At 34.3% G+C, this 17,181-nt stretch overlaps 2 protein-coding genes across 6 annotated transcripts in view; one reads left to right on the forward strand and one right to left on the reverse strand.

Moving 5' to 3' along the window:
* KLRF2 (killer cell lectin like receptor F2) overlaps window positions 1-3,337 on the reverse strand; it is a 19,899-nt gene extending 16,562 nt beyond the window's left edge. The window contains exon 1 of one of the 2 annotated variants that reach the window (XM_032473515.1): window positions 2,966-3,337. The gene's annotated coding sequence lies outside the window, so the exon portion shown is untranslated. The remainder of the gene's footprint in view (window positions 1-2,965) is intronic. The other variant, XM_006192180.3, reaches the window with a different exon arrangement.
* CLEC2B (C-type lectin domain family 2 member B) overlaps window positions 1-15,561 on the forward strand; it is a 15,687-nt gene extending 126 nt beyond the window's left edge. Inside the window, exons 1-6 of one of the 4 annotated variants that reach the window (XM_014565581.2) lie at window positions 21-964; window positions 5,519-5,608; window positions 8,362-8,516; window positions 11,413-11,516; window positions 12,536-12,668; window positions 14,345-15,561. In XM_014565581.2, the coding sequence (XP_014421067.1) occupies window positions 889-964; window positions 5,519-5,608; window positions 8,362-8,516; window positions 11,413-11,516; window positions 12,536-12,644 (534 nt within the window). In that variant the 5' untranslated portion in view covers window positions 21-888 and the 3' untranslated portion in view covers window positions 12,645-12,668; window positions 14,345-15,561. Of the gene's footprint in view, window positions 1-20; window positions 965-5,518; window positions 5,609-8,361; window positions 8,517-8,752; window positions 10,856-11,412; window positions 11,517-12,535; window positions 12,669-12,959; window positions 13,918-14,344 lie in introns of those variants that run through there. The other 3 variants (XM_032473517.1, XM_006192181.3, XM_032473516.1) reach the window with 3 other exon arrangements.
* The last annotated feature ends 1,620 nt before the right edge of the window (window positions 15,562-17,181 follow it).

Genomic DNA, 17,181 nt, shown 5'->3' on the forward strand with positions numbered 1-17,181 from the left:
ACATTCGCCCCACCCGCATGTCCGCAGGTTCTGCCCCGTGGTGTCAACCAGCTGTGGATGGAATCCATGGATGGGGAACCCAGGGTACCAGGGGCCGGACAGTGAACTGTAATGAACTTGAGCACCCCAGGATTTTGGAATTCCCCATGGATACCAAGGATTGAAAATTCTGATGAAGACAGATTTGAAAAGGAAATAGTGGCCTGATGACACTAGCATAATAACATTATTATCCTAAATATTGATGATAACATTCTGAGTACTTTTTAACTTTCTGTCCCTTTTTCTCTCTTTTTTTTTCCTTCCGTGTGTGTGTGTCCGTGTGTGTGTCCATGTGTATGTCCGTGTGCATGCCCACACTGGTGCACATGTTTGTGTTTAAGATAGAGAGAAAATGCTTTTTATTCTGGTTTCAGTAGCCACTTTAAAGTGTAGTTTTTTCTTTAATGCATCACCTTTGCGATGGTCTTTCTTAACACTTGGTAATTAAACCTTAACATCCTAAAGCATGCTTTGTAATTAATTAGTATTCTTATCTCTTGTGGTTCTGGGAGGACATTTGTTATGTTTCACTCTTGGGAACATTAAAAAAAAATAGCCACTTGAATGTATTTTTTGTTCTAGGATCAGATGAGGATCCTTGAAACAGTAAGACTGTATCAGTTTTTTGTTCTTCAGTTGTTAGTGAACATTTCTCTTTTCCAGTAAATGTTTTGTTTTGTTTTTATTTCACAGGAAGCAAGTGTGACTCAGTCTTCGTCACATGGCTACTTTCCTTTTGAAAAATCTCTTTACAATAGTCTTTTACTTCAAAGTCGTGTAACTCTAGTTTGGAGCTGTGTTGTAAAAACAACGTTTTTCACACTAACGTTAAAACTTTGAAGAGAAATGGCAAGTAAAGCGTTAAGCAACCAGTTAGCTGCCAAAGATGCAAAGAAGGCGGAAACTGAGAAAAAGAAGGAAGGTAAGAACATTTTCAGTTGTTCAGAATGAAGGTTATTTATGGAAATCATGAAGCATGATGTTAAACAAAACTTTTGGAGACACCAATTAGGTTTTGTGATTTCTTCTACCAAGGTGGGGGGGGGGGATGCCTTTTTCAGTTAACTTCACCATAAATAAAAATTATAATAAAATTCAGATTTGAAATGGACTGTTTGGTCCTTATAATTCAGATTCACTTTATCTATAATAGAGGAAGATTATCTGTGATGTAAATCTGTTCGAGATTTAGTTTCACTTAAGTATTCAATAAGACCTGTACTGGAGATGTTAAATATGAACCACGGAGTCATTCAATGCCTAGAATGCATGCATGATCTGAAATAGTTAGCAAATGTTCATAATATTTTAAAAGATCGTTTATGGGCCATGAATGGAATCAAGATAAACTACACTTACTAGGAGAATGATTAATAGTAGATTAATAATACTTAACAGCAGAACGATTATCTACCTCTCCTGCTCGTCTAAAACAACTGCTGATACCCTGAGGTTCTTCAGGAGTCTCCGGCAATCTTAAAATGTACTAAAAAAAAAAAAACAAAAAAAAAAAAAAAACCTTAGAAAATAATTTGGTAATGTTGGAGGTATTAAATAGCAAGTTCAGAGTAGGTAAGATCCAAATTCTAAATCTAACAGGATAATCTTTTAAAGGTATTTCAACAGGGTTCCTTATATTCAAAATAGGGTGAGGCAGGGAGAGAATGAAGCTAAAATGCGTTCAATACAACAATGTATGGTTTGGGGGCTATCGTGAGTTTTAAACACTTGCTATTTCATTTCATTTTGACCTACCAGGGTATGCAGCAGTCAAAACTATTGTTGCAGCTCGTATTAGAATGCATAAATACTTTATTCCTCGTTTCTTGACAGTTTAATAATTCTGTCTAAGGGTTAGATCAAAGAGAGTTGGGGACAACAGGATCAAATATTAGACGATAATGTGAAAATATCTAAACTGAAAATTTTGGGGGGGTTAGGGTTTTTTTTATTATTATTATTATTATTTATTTATTATTTTTTTAATGGAGGTACTAAGAATTGAACCCAGGGCCTCATGCATGCTAAGCACACACACTACCACTGAACTATACCCTCTCCCCTAAACCAAAAGTTTTAAGAATGCGTTTTAGCCACTCATAAACCAGTATTAATTTCTGCCTTACATATCAAGCCAATCGTATGAATTTACACATTGTACATATAAATTATATAACACATACATATATGAGTTACTTAATATTATATAGTATGTATACTATTGTCTATATTATATATAGATATATAATTCAAAATTACAAACACCATTGAAATAGTAGTAGTTTATTGTGTGATATAATTCATTTTTAATTTTTTTGTATTTTAAAAATATTTTATTTTCTTTTATTCTTTCTGCATATTGGTCTTTTATGATTTTTTTTTCTGTAGCTGTGAGCTGGGAAAAAAGGGGCATTCTATCCGGTTTTAAATTCGTTGTTCAGTCTGGATCTTTTATTTCTCCTTTGAGAAGATCAGAGTCAGAAATTGAGAGAAATTAGTTGTCAGTGAAGCTTCTCTGTGTGGAAAATAATTGGAATCTTTATCTATTTCGATTACAACAGAGACAGATGTAAACTATTTTCATTTCATTGCTAATTAAACAAATTTTTGCTTGACCTTCCCTGAGATGTTATCTGTTTTTTTTTTTTTATGTTCCTTAGTTGAATACATTATGAGGGCTGAACAACTTCTTTGAAATTCATGTTTAATACTAAATTCATTCTGGGAGATCAACATTTTCTGGGGTTTTTGTTTTTTGGATAATTTGTGCACTGTACAAGTATTGAGGATTGAGTAAAAGAATAGAAAGAAAGAACTTATAGAGTGAAAGCTATTTATACTGAGTGCAGAAAACTAGATTTTAGAGCTCAGGAAGTAGACAGATTAAATAGAGAATAAACACGCAGCAGGTTTAAATATGTACCTGCATATTCAGAAGCGCAGTACTTTTCCAGTTCTTCAGTGCCTTACGTCAAACTAAATGTCACTCCAAGTCACCATCTCACGGAGCGGACAGGCTGTTTACATCTTGGTCGTTGGATGGTAATGAGGCTGGAGAGTTACCTCCGGGGTTATTTCCCAGGTTTTGTGAGACACCAAAGCACCAAGCAGGTGCTTAGTCATCACTTTTCAGGGATTACTTATGAGAGGATATATGCCGCAACATGAATAACCCCTTTGGCTCTAGTTCAGCTACTTCTGTGCTAAACTTACAACGAAAGCCATGCTGTTTGTTTGCTACATTCATGGTACCTGCGTCTTTGTTGAGGCTGGTTTATCTGCATGCAGGATCTAGCATCTCGGTCAAATGATCTACTATCTTGCCAGCCTGGTGATAGAAAGGACTCTTGTTATTAACTGTACGTGAAAATGATCGTTTCTCATGTTGTCAGGATGAGCCCTTCCCTTCTCCCTTTTTGTGACTTAGAGATATTTCCTCTTACTTAACGCCTCTGTGAGTCTCAGAATCGGCCCTTTAATAAGCTAGGTTTTTCTTTGGTTTTTATAAAATGAAAGTGTAGCTGATTTCAGCAATCATTCTGGAGGAAAGGATGTCAAAACAGCCTGAAGACTTATGTGAAACAATGAATAGGAAAATGTATTTTAAAAAATCTCTGCTAAATATGGTAATAAAGAATCTTCACCTCCCTCACACACAGTAATTGAAATATGGAGAGATGGGGGAGCTAACACAAGAAATAACAGTAACAAAAGCTTTGAAATGACACAAGAAAAAAATAATAACAAAAGCTTTCTTTTTTTTTTATCAAATTGAAGTATAGTCAGTTACAATGTGTCAATTTCTGGTGTACAGCATAATGTCCCAGTCATGCATATAGATATACATATATTCATTTTCATATTTTTTCATTAAAGGTTATTAAAAGATATTGAAATATATTTCCCTGTGCTATACAGAAGAAATGTGATTTTTTTCCATTTTTATATATAGTGGTTATCATTTGCAAATCTCAAACTCCCAAATTTATCCCTTCCCACTTCCTACCCCACTGCAGCCAAAAGATTGTTTACTACATCTGCGAGTCTGTTTCTGCTTTGTAGATGAGGTCATCAGTGTCCTCCTTTTTTCTTTTCTTTTTTTTTAGATTCCACATATGAGAGATATCATATGGCATTTAAAGCTTTCTTTTATTCAATTTCTGTTATAAACCAGATCTGAAAATGTAGCACATATATATCCTTTAATTTAAAAAAAGTGTTATTTAATGCTCAGTCTCTTAAAGTCTGGATTTTAAAGTCCCAGAGTGTCATTTCCACCACATTCTATTGGTCAAAGCTAGGCACAAGACCAGTTCATACTCAAGTGTTGGGAAACACAGTAGACCTCTTGGTGGGAGGAGTAGCAAGATCCTATGTCAAAGGTGGGGTGGACACAGAGAGGCATGATTCTTTGGGGGCCATTTTTAACAATTTGCCACAGATGAGAACAACAAATTGTTAGCTGAAAACATTATAATATAAAACAATGGGCACATGATGATTGTATTCATTTAAAATTATGTGTATTTGGCAGGGAGGTTATATGTGTAAAAATGGATTAAAGAGATATATGGATGGAAGGGTGTTAATGTCTCCAAATAGCGTAAATTTAGATTTATTTTAAGTTAATTTTTTTTATACATCCACTAAGGAAAAAAAAATTGTTCAGCAAAAAGACCAACTAGTTCTTTACTAGGTGAAAAAGACAGAAAGAATAAATGTTCTCAATATATTTATAGTCTGTCTTAAAATAGCTTCTACAATTTTTTACATTTCACAAAATTTTACAATAAGGATAAATACTTTATAATCATATGAAATAATAAAAATGTTTCATTTCAAAAAACTTAGGTACTATATTTTTTTCCTAAATGGACACTAATAAAAGAAAAACAATTCCTCATCATTTATTCTGTTCTATTGAATTTGCAGATGAAAGAATATAGAACCAGTTAAAAAAAAAAAAAAAAAAGGTGACTTGTCCAAGTTCCCTTTGCTCATTTGTGGCAAAAATCTCACTCCTAAATCTTTTAATTGTTTATTCTGTGACCTTTCCAATATACCATGCTGTCTATCCTTTAAAATAAACTTTTCGTTAATTATAAAGTAGATTTTCTTAGAAATATTCAAGGGAGGTTAGAATGTACTGATATTCCACCACAGGGGAGGGAGACTGGAGGCCTGGAAGGTGACTCCAGGCCCAAGAAAATTCTACCCTAAAGAGTCATATAGATTTGATTGCTTGGACTATGGTAGTAAAATCCGTAATAACATCTGGATTGGCTATAACGATGTTCTGAGAAATTTCAGCCAAAAGGAAAAACCGGGTTTCTTTTCCATATGACAATGAAGTATGTTTTCTATCATCTGCTTGTGAAATATCAGAAAAAAATTGCCTAAAAAGGTTTGTTAGATATGGTTATGAATGCAAATTTAGTCTTTCTTTTACCTGTTTCTTAATCTATTTTTTTTTTAGTTATTAAGGACACATGTAAGAAGTACGGTGCCTGTGCTTTTATATTAGCAATATCTTTAGTTGCTAATATTGTTTTAACTGTTCTCCAAGGTGAGTACATTACATCCTTTATTTCTTCACTTATATTTTCCTTTTTCAGGGCTATTGTATGATCCTTTTTCTTTCTGTTTCAGTCATAAACCTTTCTCAATATTCTCACTCCCTTCCCATTATCCATGATACATTTAATGTGTATCCATGGATGAATTATTATGAATTAATTACATGACCTACATAAGGCATGGAGAGATGTAAAAATGATTATGACAAAATTATTCACCCTGATGATCTCACCTTCCATACACTATCTCCATACCAGTGATAACCACCATCTTGACTTCTATTGCCAAAGGTTAGTTTTGTCCACTTAAATTTTTTTATGTGAATAAAATCATGCAGTTTTTATATATCCTTTGCCTCTTTCTTCTTTTATTCCACATTATGCTTGAGTGATTCGTCTATGTTGTAACATACAGCAAAAGTTCATTGAGTCACTGTATGAGAAGGTTGGAAAATTTTTTATGTGAAGGGCCAGATAGTAAATAATTTAGGCTTTGCTAACCAAATGATCTCTGTTGCAATTACTCAACTCTGTATTTGTAGTGCAAAAAAAAAAAAAAAAAAAACCACAGAATATACATAATCAACTGAGCATGGCTGTGTTTCAATAGACTTGAACATGAAAATTTGAACATTACATAATTTTCTTGTGTGACAACATATAATTCCTCTTCTGATTATTTTTAAATTATTTTTTATTATTTTGATTATTTTAACATGTAAGAACATTTTTAGCTCCGAATTTGGCTTCAGGTTGTTGTTTGCAGACGCTTGCTGTGGAGTATTCCATGCTGTATATTAATTTGTTAATGATTCTACTCTTGATGGACATTTGGATTGTGCCACATTTTGACTACTGCTAAATGTGCTGCCTTGAACATCCTTATATTTTTAGTCTTTTAGTGAATAGTGGATATCATTTGGGTTATATTTATGAGAAGGATTATTGAGGCATAGAGAATGCAGAGTCAGTTTCTGTAGACAATACCATAGATAGTAGATAATCCAACCAAAAATGTATGCAAAGGTCAGCTGCTCAGCATACATGTCAGCACTTTGTTAGTTTTACCCATTTTAGACATTCTGATGACTGAGTGAGTGTGTTGGTACCAGATTGTGACTTTGACATTTTCTTGATGACCAGTAATAGTGTTAAGCTCCTTTTCATATTTATAGCTCATTTAACCATAACTTTTTGTGATGGACATGTTCAAATACCTTCCCCACATTTTTATTAAGCTAGCTCTCTTTTTTGTTGTTGTTGTTTGATTCATAAGAGTTCTTGCATATGCTAGATAAAAACCTTCTGTGTATCTGTCTTAAATATCTCCTTCCATCGTGAAAATTAGACTTCTGTATGATGTCTTTCAATGAACAGAGTTTTGTAATTTTAAAATTGTATATTTTTCTTTTTTCTTTTCTCTCTATTGTTACGACATTTTGCATCCTGTTTAAGAAATTTACTGTATTCTAAAGATTTGAAGATATTACTCTAGACTTTCTACTATAATATTTTATTTAATTTCACATTCAGAGGTACAATTTTGAAATTGATTGTTAATGAATGTTAAAATATAGAAATTAAGATTTATACAGATGTGTATATATATACACATATATTTAATTCAGCTAGTCTTTTAATCTGGAATAATTTATTGAAAGTCCAGAGTTTACAGTTACTCCTGGTGTTGTACTTACACTGAGTCTGGAAAAATTTATAAACCTGTACCCATCCTTATGGTATCATACAGAGTATCTTCATTGTCTTAAAAATCCTCTCTGCTTTACCTAATTGTCTGCCCCCTATCCCATCCCCTGACAACCACAGATATTTTTATTGTCTCTATAACTTTACCTTTTCCAGAGCGTCATATAGTTGGAATCTTACAGTATGTGGCTTTTACAGATTAGCTTTTTTCACTTAGTAATATGCATTTAAAGATCCTCTGTGTCTTTTTATTTCTTTTTTGCCCTGAATAATATTCTACAGTCTGGATATACCACAGTTTATTTATACAATTACCCTCATTGAAGGGCATCTTGGTTGCTTCCAAGTTTCAGCAATTGAGAATAAGACTGTAACATCCATGTGCAGGTTTTAGTGTGGACATAAGGTTTCAACTCTTTTGGGTAAATACTGAGGAGTGCAATTGCTGGATTATATGATAAGAGTGTGTTTAGTTTTGTAAGAAACCACAGGACTGTATTCCAAAGTGCCTGTACAATTTTGCATCCCCACCATCTACGAATGAGTGTTCCTGTTGTTCCACATCCTCACCAGCAACAGGAAATCTAATACGTGTCTTATTAGTTATATACCAGTTTCATTATTTTCATTGCTTTCTTAGAGACTAAAACACATATCCCAGATTTATAGCAGTCTAATATAAATTAGTATTTTTATTACAGTCAGATAACGCTAGGATTTCATTGTATTTCATTTACCCAGAATCGGCAAAAGTGACTTCACACGAGAGAAATCAGTTTGCTCTGGGACGGCCTATGTATCACTGAGTTTGAAGTTGAAAGGGATGTGGGTTCCCTGTCAAATTCTGCACTGCTATCATTTAACTTAGCAGGAGTTTGTTTTTTAGCTTGTTATGTGACATAGTTATATAATTCTGACCATGATCATAATCTTGTATATCACAATCTTGTCTTTCTTCAATGATCTCAAAACACAATGACGCATTACTTCATCTGGTCCTTAAAATATGTATTTGTCTTATTTCCGGTTAAAATAGCTCAAGGTGCTAGGCACTATTGCCCGGATAATTGGATTGGTTCCAATGATAAATGCTACTATTTTTCTAAAGAAGAGAAAGATTGGAATTCTAGTAGATACAACTGTACCTCTCAACATGCTGACCTAGCTGAGATCGACACTGCAGAAAAGATGGTAAGTAATTTAAAATGCATTCCTTATGAATTATATTGAGTAGAGACACCGGAAATATTCAAATGTCATTATGATTTTTAAAACTTTCCAAACATGCCTGTCTATATAGGCAGAATGTTGAAGGTGTTCAGAATATGCCATGGGAGATACAATCGAAAAGCCCAGTGATGTTTTGTTTGGATAATATGAGACTTACATCAAGTAGTGGACCTGAGAGCTAACTTTTGTGTTTTAAGGGATGTAAAGAGAAGAGCTTGATAATACTTGGAAACTTTTTAAAATCACAAAGAGAAAATTGCCTCAGGAAGAATGAAATTCTCCGTTTCACTCCCCTTGAGGAAGCTTCCTCTGACTTCGCAGTCTTGCTTTGCTGTCTCTGGGGTCCTGCGGCAGCCTCCCCATCCCACTACCAGCAAGGCAATAGATGTGTCCCTGTAAGTTTCCCCCGAGGCTGAAGTTTCCAGAGTGCAGACACCATATTTTATTTGAAATTGTATCCATTGCTGTAGCGTAAAGGCAGGCACAAAATAAAAGCTTAATGGATCTTCGCTGAATAAATATTGATTTACATAGAGAAATTTTATAAGTCAGGAGCATCCCCAAGAACTTTCATAGGGGACTGTGAGACTCTGTACCACTGCGCTTGTGAAATCTGTTCTTTCCCTGGGTGACTTACGTGGCAAGCTTATGTTTTACTTTTGTTTAGTCTCTTTAAAAGTCAAAGGTCAATATAAGACATAATTAGCTTAGTTAAAATATTTGTATGTGAATAATGTGCAATTAAGATGTGTTTAAACATAAAGCAGCACAACATAGTGGTCAGCACTGTTAAAAGAGAATTGTGTATTACTTTTATGGTGAACAAAGTATATTATGCAAGCTACCTGAAAGTTGGTTCAGACTTAAAATAGATATGAACTAGGTTGGGGCAATTTTTAGATCACTGTAAAGAAACTTTACAGCAGCAACAAAAGACATGGAAATCTGAATAAAATGTGAAAAACTAGGTATAGAGCAGACACAGCATATAAGTAAAATGTAGGCTTAATTTAATAGAAACAGCTTCTGTTGTCAATAGTTTCACTGTTGAATTTTACTAGAGTCTTGAAAGGAACATTCTGAGAAATCCTTAAACTTTCACACTTCCTCTTGGGGAGAAAAAAAGCTAAATTGGCAGTGAGATGAAAAAATGAGTGACAAACAGAATGAGGTCTTTACCTCATATGTTATCTGTTGACAGACGGATAAAAGTAATGTATAGAGGAATTTTAAAGGACACTTTATTTTAAATAGTTTAATAAAATATTATATATGTTTACTTAAATAGCAAAATATTAATTTTAGTTACAATGAGATGCCACTTGTTTCATGAAGTTTTTCCCATTTTATTTGCACTGATTCAGAATTATGTTGCCTTTTTAAGAAACAGCGACATGGTCTACCCTTTACTGAGCAAATAATAAGCAATATTTTTCACAGGACATGCTCTAGGAAATACACCTCCCATTTCCTTGTCACCAAGATCACAACTACTGAACCTCATCCAGTTTTCCCAATTATCTGGTAACATATATCCTATTGGTTTCCAATGCATTTATCCTTTCTTACATTTTTTTTTTCTGCCTTAAAACAATCTCCCCGCTACAACTAGAGGATGAATTTTCCTTTTCTCCCTGGATGTCTGTGTTAATCACGGAATCTTCTGCTCTTCCCTTCCAGATCCATCTCTGACAGCACGTGCTATGGGAAGGTCTCCCAGAAAAACTCAGATGATTCTTACTGTAAACTAAAATTTCCCTTTGCGTTTATTTTACTCACAATCTTCTCATCTAGTAGAATACTTTCTAACTCTACGTTTACATAAATTTCCTCACTATAATTGAAACCCTGTGAAGCCAGGGACACTGTTTTATTAACCTGTTCCTTTGTAAACCCACAGTTTACTCCCAGTGAATTGAATTTTTTAAAATAACTTCATGAAATGCTATAGAAGATGGTATATTAAAATGCCAAAGTTTATCCCAGTGTTACTATTATCAGTTAGGAATGGACCATAGTGTTGTGATCTGTCGTAATTCCTTTATATTTATCATAAAATTGAAACATGGAATGATACAAGGTCAAGCTTATGGTTTCCCAGCTATTTAGTGGCAGAACAGACTGAATAACTTTCTGTGTATAATATAATTTAATGGTGAAAAAAAAGGAGGGGTCTAAGGTAGCAAAAAGTTTCAACATTGAATGAGTAAGGAGAAAAGGAGAAATGTCAGGAAAAAAATAAATTTTCCCTGACTGGTATCTTTAGAAATCTAAAAGTTTAGCAAAAAAAAAAAAAAAAAGAATTTTTGAGAATTAGATTCTAAAGGAACTGGATAAGGCATGTGTGCATGTGTGTGAGCATGTGCCCGTGTGTGTGTGTTGTGTGTGTGTGTGTGTGTGTGTGTGTGTGTGTGCATGCGTGCCTGTGAGAGTTTGGGAGAAATTAAAGTAAAATATTACATTAAACTCAATATACTAGTATTTCCTGGGAAGTGAAAAAACATTATTCAAAATATCTGATGATTAGGAAGGCTGTGCAAGAACTCAGTTGAAAATTCTAGCTTTCCAGGAGTTTACAGTTTAAAAATCCTGGAGGAATAGATTTTCAACTTGAATATTTACCAATTTGGAATCAAAAGTATCAAGAAAAGTGATCTCATGGCCTTTTTTTTCACATATGAGAAAACTGAGGCTCAGAGGGTAAAATGCTTTTTCAAGGTCGCAGACCTATTTTGTGGTAAAGCCAGGAAGTGAACCTCTGTCACCTTACTCTTCACAACCTGCAAAGCGAGAGGGACATGATAAGTTGCAGTGAAAACTGACCAGTAAAATTATGAAATTTATTTTGTCTCTAAAGGAGTTTCTTATGCGCTTCAAGTGCAGTTGGGATCACTGGATTGGGCAAGTTAAGAAGGAAATTCAAACAGGACAGTCGATTGATGGAACTGTATTTAAGAATTGGTGAGTTTCTTTCTTTCTGGGACTATTTAAACTTATGTAATGTAACCGCCTCCAGAACCTGTCCTTCAGCTCCATTTCTCTAGCGGCCACGATCAGTGTGCATGTAGGAAAAATGGACGAGGGAAGCTGTATCATGGATTGAGATCCGTTCCAAGAGTCACCCAGAGAGGCTGGAAAACAAGACATAAGGGGAAAGATCTCTTAGTTGGTTATTTTGAAAATAAAGACCTGAGATTCATATACCCAGTTAAAAAAAAATTAAGCTTTTGCTTGATTTTAACCTATTTTCTCCAATCTTATATCTATTCTGCAAGCTTTATGCTGCCTGTTTGCTGACATCTCTTACAATTCAGATTACATTTGTTTATTTTAACCTGCTTTTATTTGCACTGATAGTACAGTTTATCCTGGACTTCAAACCTTCCATTTTACAGTATGGAAATTGGATCTGAAGAACTGAGTTCACGGCACACATGACCCCAGTATAACTACCCCAAATGGTGACTGCCGGCCACTTAGCCCCTTAGTTTATATTAGAATTTCTCAGTAGCAGCACAGCTGACATTCTGGACTGAATAATTCTTTGCTGTGTTGAGGGAGCACTTTCTTGTGCATCACAGGATGTGAACAGCATCTCTGGGCCTCTACCCACTGGATAGTAGCAATTACCCCTGCCGCACTCCACTCATGACAGCCAAAAATGCCTCCAGGTATTTCCAAGTGTCCCTCGCAGGGGTGGATGGAAGGCAAGATCACCCCGGGGTTAAGAACCACTGGTTTATAAAACTGGTGGCTCCACTTGTTACATGTAACTTTATGTAAGTTTAACAAATATAAATTCTTGGAAGGGAGACTCTTAGGGTCCAGTTTGGTACAGACATTAACCCTAGCAAGAGAAGACTGTGTCACAGCGTATTTTTTCAGAACTCTGGACAGATAATATTTTTTTAAAATATGGCATTGACAAAGGGAGAAATCACAGGACTCCCTAGTACATAATGTTTAATTTTTTATTGTAGGGATCTTGCGACAAGAAATGAAGTATGTAATTACCTTAATGAAAATGGTCTTGCAACAGCTAGATGTTACACAGAGAGGAAATGGATTTGCCAGAAGAAAATGGACTGAATAAGAATGGACTGAAAACTATGAGTAAGATGGTTTTAAATATCTGCATCCTTTTTTCCTTTCTCTTTGAACAATTTTCAACATTTCTTTGCTTTACTATTATAGCCTGATAATATATCTCGATGATTCTTAAAGCAATTTCCTTATTATGTTTTTACTTTTCAAATGGCCCGGATCTTTTCTTTTCTATATCAATTTTAGAAGGGTCTGGTAATTTCACAGTCTCTATAGGTCAGTTTGGGTACTGTTGTGTTTATATATTATTTTCTTATTTATTTGTATGTCTTGCATTGATTTTTGTCTTCTAATTTACAGGTTTTCTAAACAGTTACTACATATTATTTATCATATGTGTCCCTGCTATACATGTCTAATGTTTTGGCTGTTGCAACAATGTAATTTTATTATATTTCTATATAGAAATGCAACTGTTTTGGGCATTCTTGTCCTGTTCAACATATATTTTGAAAATTCTTAATTTTGAATGATTTATGGATTCATTTAAATATTATAAAACACAGCATTTAGTAATAGTCATTTTTATTTTTTTCCTGCCTTATATAACAACTACTTATTTCTAGTCTAATTAAAATGGATAGGACTGCCAGGACAATATTCATGGTAAATATTCTAGACTCGTTCCACATTTTAAAGAAAATGCTTCTAATATCTCAACATTAGTAGTGTTGTGTCTAGTTTTTTATATCTTTTCTTTTTAAAGTTAAGGCATTTCTTTTCTGCTATTTTCTAAGAGAATTTTTTTTTGTAGGAGGAGATTGTCCATTTTATTAAATGTGCTTTTCCTTCCAGCACCTATTTCGTCTTCCTTAATCTTTTAATGTAGTAAATGACATAACTTTCTATTGTTAAAGAACTACTTTGCATTCCTAGATAAAATTCAACTTGGTCATGATGTGATGTCACACTTAATCTAGATAGAGTAATTCTGATCTTTGTTTTTTAATGTTCTTACTTTTAAAATCATGAGTGTGATTACCCAGTTGTCCAGTTACTTAGACATTTAGAGCCTTTACCGCCTTTGTAAAACTTTCCCAAGGAAAGCAGGGATTATGTTTTAAATAATTCGGTGAAGACACGGTCGGAAGATGTGTTGCTTTCCAGTTACGCTATAAAATTGTGAATGATAAGAGCGATCTCATATGGTATTTTTCTTTCTGTTTCTGGCTTTCTCCAGGAGCATCCATGTTGCTGCAAATGGCATTATGTTGTTGGTTTTTATGGCTGACTGCAATCTAAACAAACAAACAAATAAACAAACAAACAAACAACAAAGCATAAATACAAAACAGAAATAGACTCATAGACGTAGAATACAAACTTGTGGTTGCCAAGGGGGTGGGAGGTGGGGAGGGATAGACTGGAATTTAAAAATTGTAGAATAGATAAACAAGATTATACTGTATAGCACAGGGAAATATATACAAGATCTTATGGTAGCTCACAGCGAAAAAAATGTGACAATGAATATATATATGTTCGTGTATAACTGAAAAATTGTGCTCTACACTGGAATTTGACACAACATTGTAAAATTATTATAAATCAATAAAAAATGTTAAAAATAAATAAATAGATAAAACTGTGAATGGTAAATTTAACGTGTCTAGACAATTAAGTATGATTCACATTTTTCTGTGTATTTTTTTTTATTACATTTGCATCTGTGATCTTTGGTGAAGAACACTAGCAACTTTTGAGAGAGTCGCTGGAAAAGAATATTCTTGTATATCATGTTGTATTGATGTAACTAGCATCAAATAATGGTGCTGGGGAGCTGCAAACTCAAAAAGATTCATGTTGCTTCAATTAAAAAACAGATTTCTAATTTTCTCATGGTGTGAGAAATGGAATTAGGAAAGACACATTTGGCAATAAAGGAGGCAGAGATGGTCTCTGCCTCTGAAGGAAGAAAGGGTGTGTGGGCTACAAACAACCTGCACGTACCCTCACTGGACAATAAGCAAATATAGAATCACTCCCCTCTTTCCATTATTCTGAATCGTTATTGATTGATAAATAATAACACTTCTCATGGTTTCATGAAATCTGCAATGCACTTTAATCAAAGTGTTTGTTTAAACAAAGACCCTGCAAAAAATGTTTGCCCAGGATCTGTCAAATATATATATACATACATACACATTCTGATATCTGTATTTTAACATTCATAAGAATTAATTTCAAAATTGTAACTCTGAATGTGAAATTAAATAAAATATTACAGTAGAAAGTCTAGAGTAATATCTTCATATCTTTAAAATACAATTTTACAAAACCAATACCCAGCAGTCAGTAATTACACAGGGTCTTTGCAGTTAAGGGTCAATTACAATTTTATTTAGTTTTAACACTTACACATGTATGATATGAAAAAGTATACAGTCTATTCCACGCGATAGAAGTGATTTTTGTAAACTTTCAGGCATACATAGGTGTAATAAAGTTTCCTTTCTTCTGTCTTCTGGATTAAATTATGAGCCTGGAAGGATATGTTGAAAACCTTACCCCAGGGCTTCAGACTGTGACCTTACTTGGAAATATAAACCACCGCGCTAAACGTAATAGTTAAGATAAAATCATTTCGATGAGCCTTAATCTCTTTATGACTAGTGTTGCTATGAGAAGAAATTTGGATTCAGTGACAGACACTAACAAAGGGAACACTATGAAGACAAAATGGGGAAAGGACAGCTGTGTGACTGAAGTGGTGTGTCTACGTGCCGAGGAACGCTAAGGATTGCCGCCAGCCTTTGCCAGGTGCTACAAGAGACAAGAAAGGACAAGAAAGTCTTCTCCTCTAGGACCGTCTGCCAAAGCATGACCCAACAGACGCATTGACCTTGGGCTTCTAGTCTTCAAAACTGTGAGACAATAAACCTCTGTTGTTCTAAATCATTCAGTTTGTGGTACTTTGTTACGGCAGCACTAGCAAACTAATACATTATATTATCAACGTCAGTTTGTCTTCATTTCTGTGTTTTATTTTTCTCATACACAAGCCTGACCAGGAAAGTCTGTTTCTTGTTTCAGGGTCCATCTGCAAATTAAGGAAAATGCATTTTCTCATCCTCTCTTCTCAGTCAAATCTAGTTTTATCTATCACTCCACAAAACTGCGCAAAAGCATCTCTCACTGTATCACCCCACCCACCCAGGTCGTTACTGCTGTATCCGGTGAGCTTGCTACAGTAATGTCCTATCAAGCAGCATGTAACATTGCTTTTTTATTTCCTTTGCTTTTTTATTGAGGTGCATAGCTGATTTACAATATTGTATTAGTTTTAGGTGTGCAACGTATGATTCAAAATATTTATAGATTATACCCCATTGCAAGTTATTATAAAATATTGGCTATATATATACCCTTGTAGCTTATTTATGCATAGTGGTTTGTACCTCTTAATTCTCTACCTCTATCTTGCCCCTCCTCCTTCACTCTTCCCGCTGGTAACCACTAGTTTGTTTTCTATATTCGTGAGTCTGCTTCTGTTTAGTTATAGATGTTCATATGTTTTATTGTTTAGATTCCACATATAAGGGATAACATATGGTATTTGTGTGTTTCTGTCTGACTTATTTCAGTAAACATTACATGCTCCAGGTCCATCCACATTGTTGCAAATGGCAAAATTTCATCCTTTCTTAGGCTGGGTAAGATTCCATTGTGTGTATGTATATAGACATCTCCTGTATCCCTTCATTTGTTGATGGACACAGGTTGCTTCTGTATCTTGTCTGTTGTGAATAATGCTATGATGAACTTTGGGGTGGGTGACTTTTTTCCAATTAGTATCTTCATTTTCTTTGTATAGGTATCGGGGTGGATTTCCATGTGACTGCACCAATTTATATTCCCACCAACAGTGTAGTAGGGTTTCTTTTTCTCTATATCTTTTCTGACACTGTATACTTTTTGATGACAGCCATTCTAACAAGTGTGACGTGATGACTCCCTGTGGATTTGATTTGCAGTTCTTTAATGATTAGTGACGTTGAGCATCTTTTCATGTGCCTCGAAGCCATCTGTATGCTTCTTTGGAAAAATGTCTATTCTGATCTTCTGTCCATTTTTTCATTGGATTGCTTCTTTTTATTTTAATTGAGTTGTATGAACTGTTTATACATTTTCGATATTAAATCTTTATCAGTCATATCATTTGCAAATATTTTCTCTTTTTATTTTGTCTGTAGTTTCCCTTGCTGTGCAAAAGCTTTCAAGTTTAATTACGTTCCTTCGTTTATTTTTGCTTTTGTTTCTTTTGCTTTAGGAGACAGGACCAAAAAATTATTGCTACAATTTATGGCAGCCATGTTTTCTTCTAGGAGTTGTATGGTTTCCACCCTTAAATTTAGGCGTTTAATCCATCTTGAGTTTATTTTTGTATATAGCATGAGAAAATGTTCTAATTTAATTCATATGCAATGTAGCTGTCTAGTTTTCCCCGCACCACTTATTGAAGAGACTGTCTTTTCTCCATTGTATATTCTTGCCTCCTTTGTTGTAGATTAATTGCCCA

This window comes from Camelus ferus, chromosome 34, assembly GCF_009834535.1.
Source record: "Camelus ferus isolate YT-003-E chromosome 34, BCGSAC_Cfer_1.0, whole genome shotgun sequence".
Classification (NCBI taxonomy): domain Eukaryota; kingdom Metazoa; phylum Chordata; class Mammalia; order Artiodactyla; family Camelidae; genus Camelus; species Camelus ferus.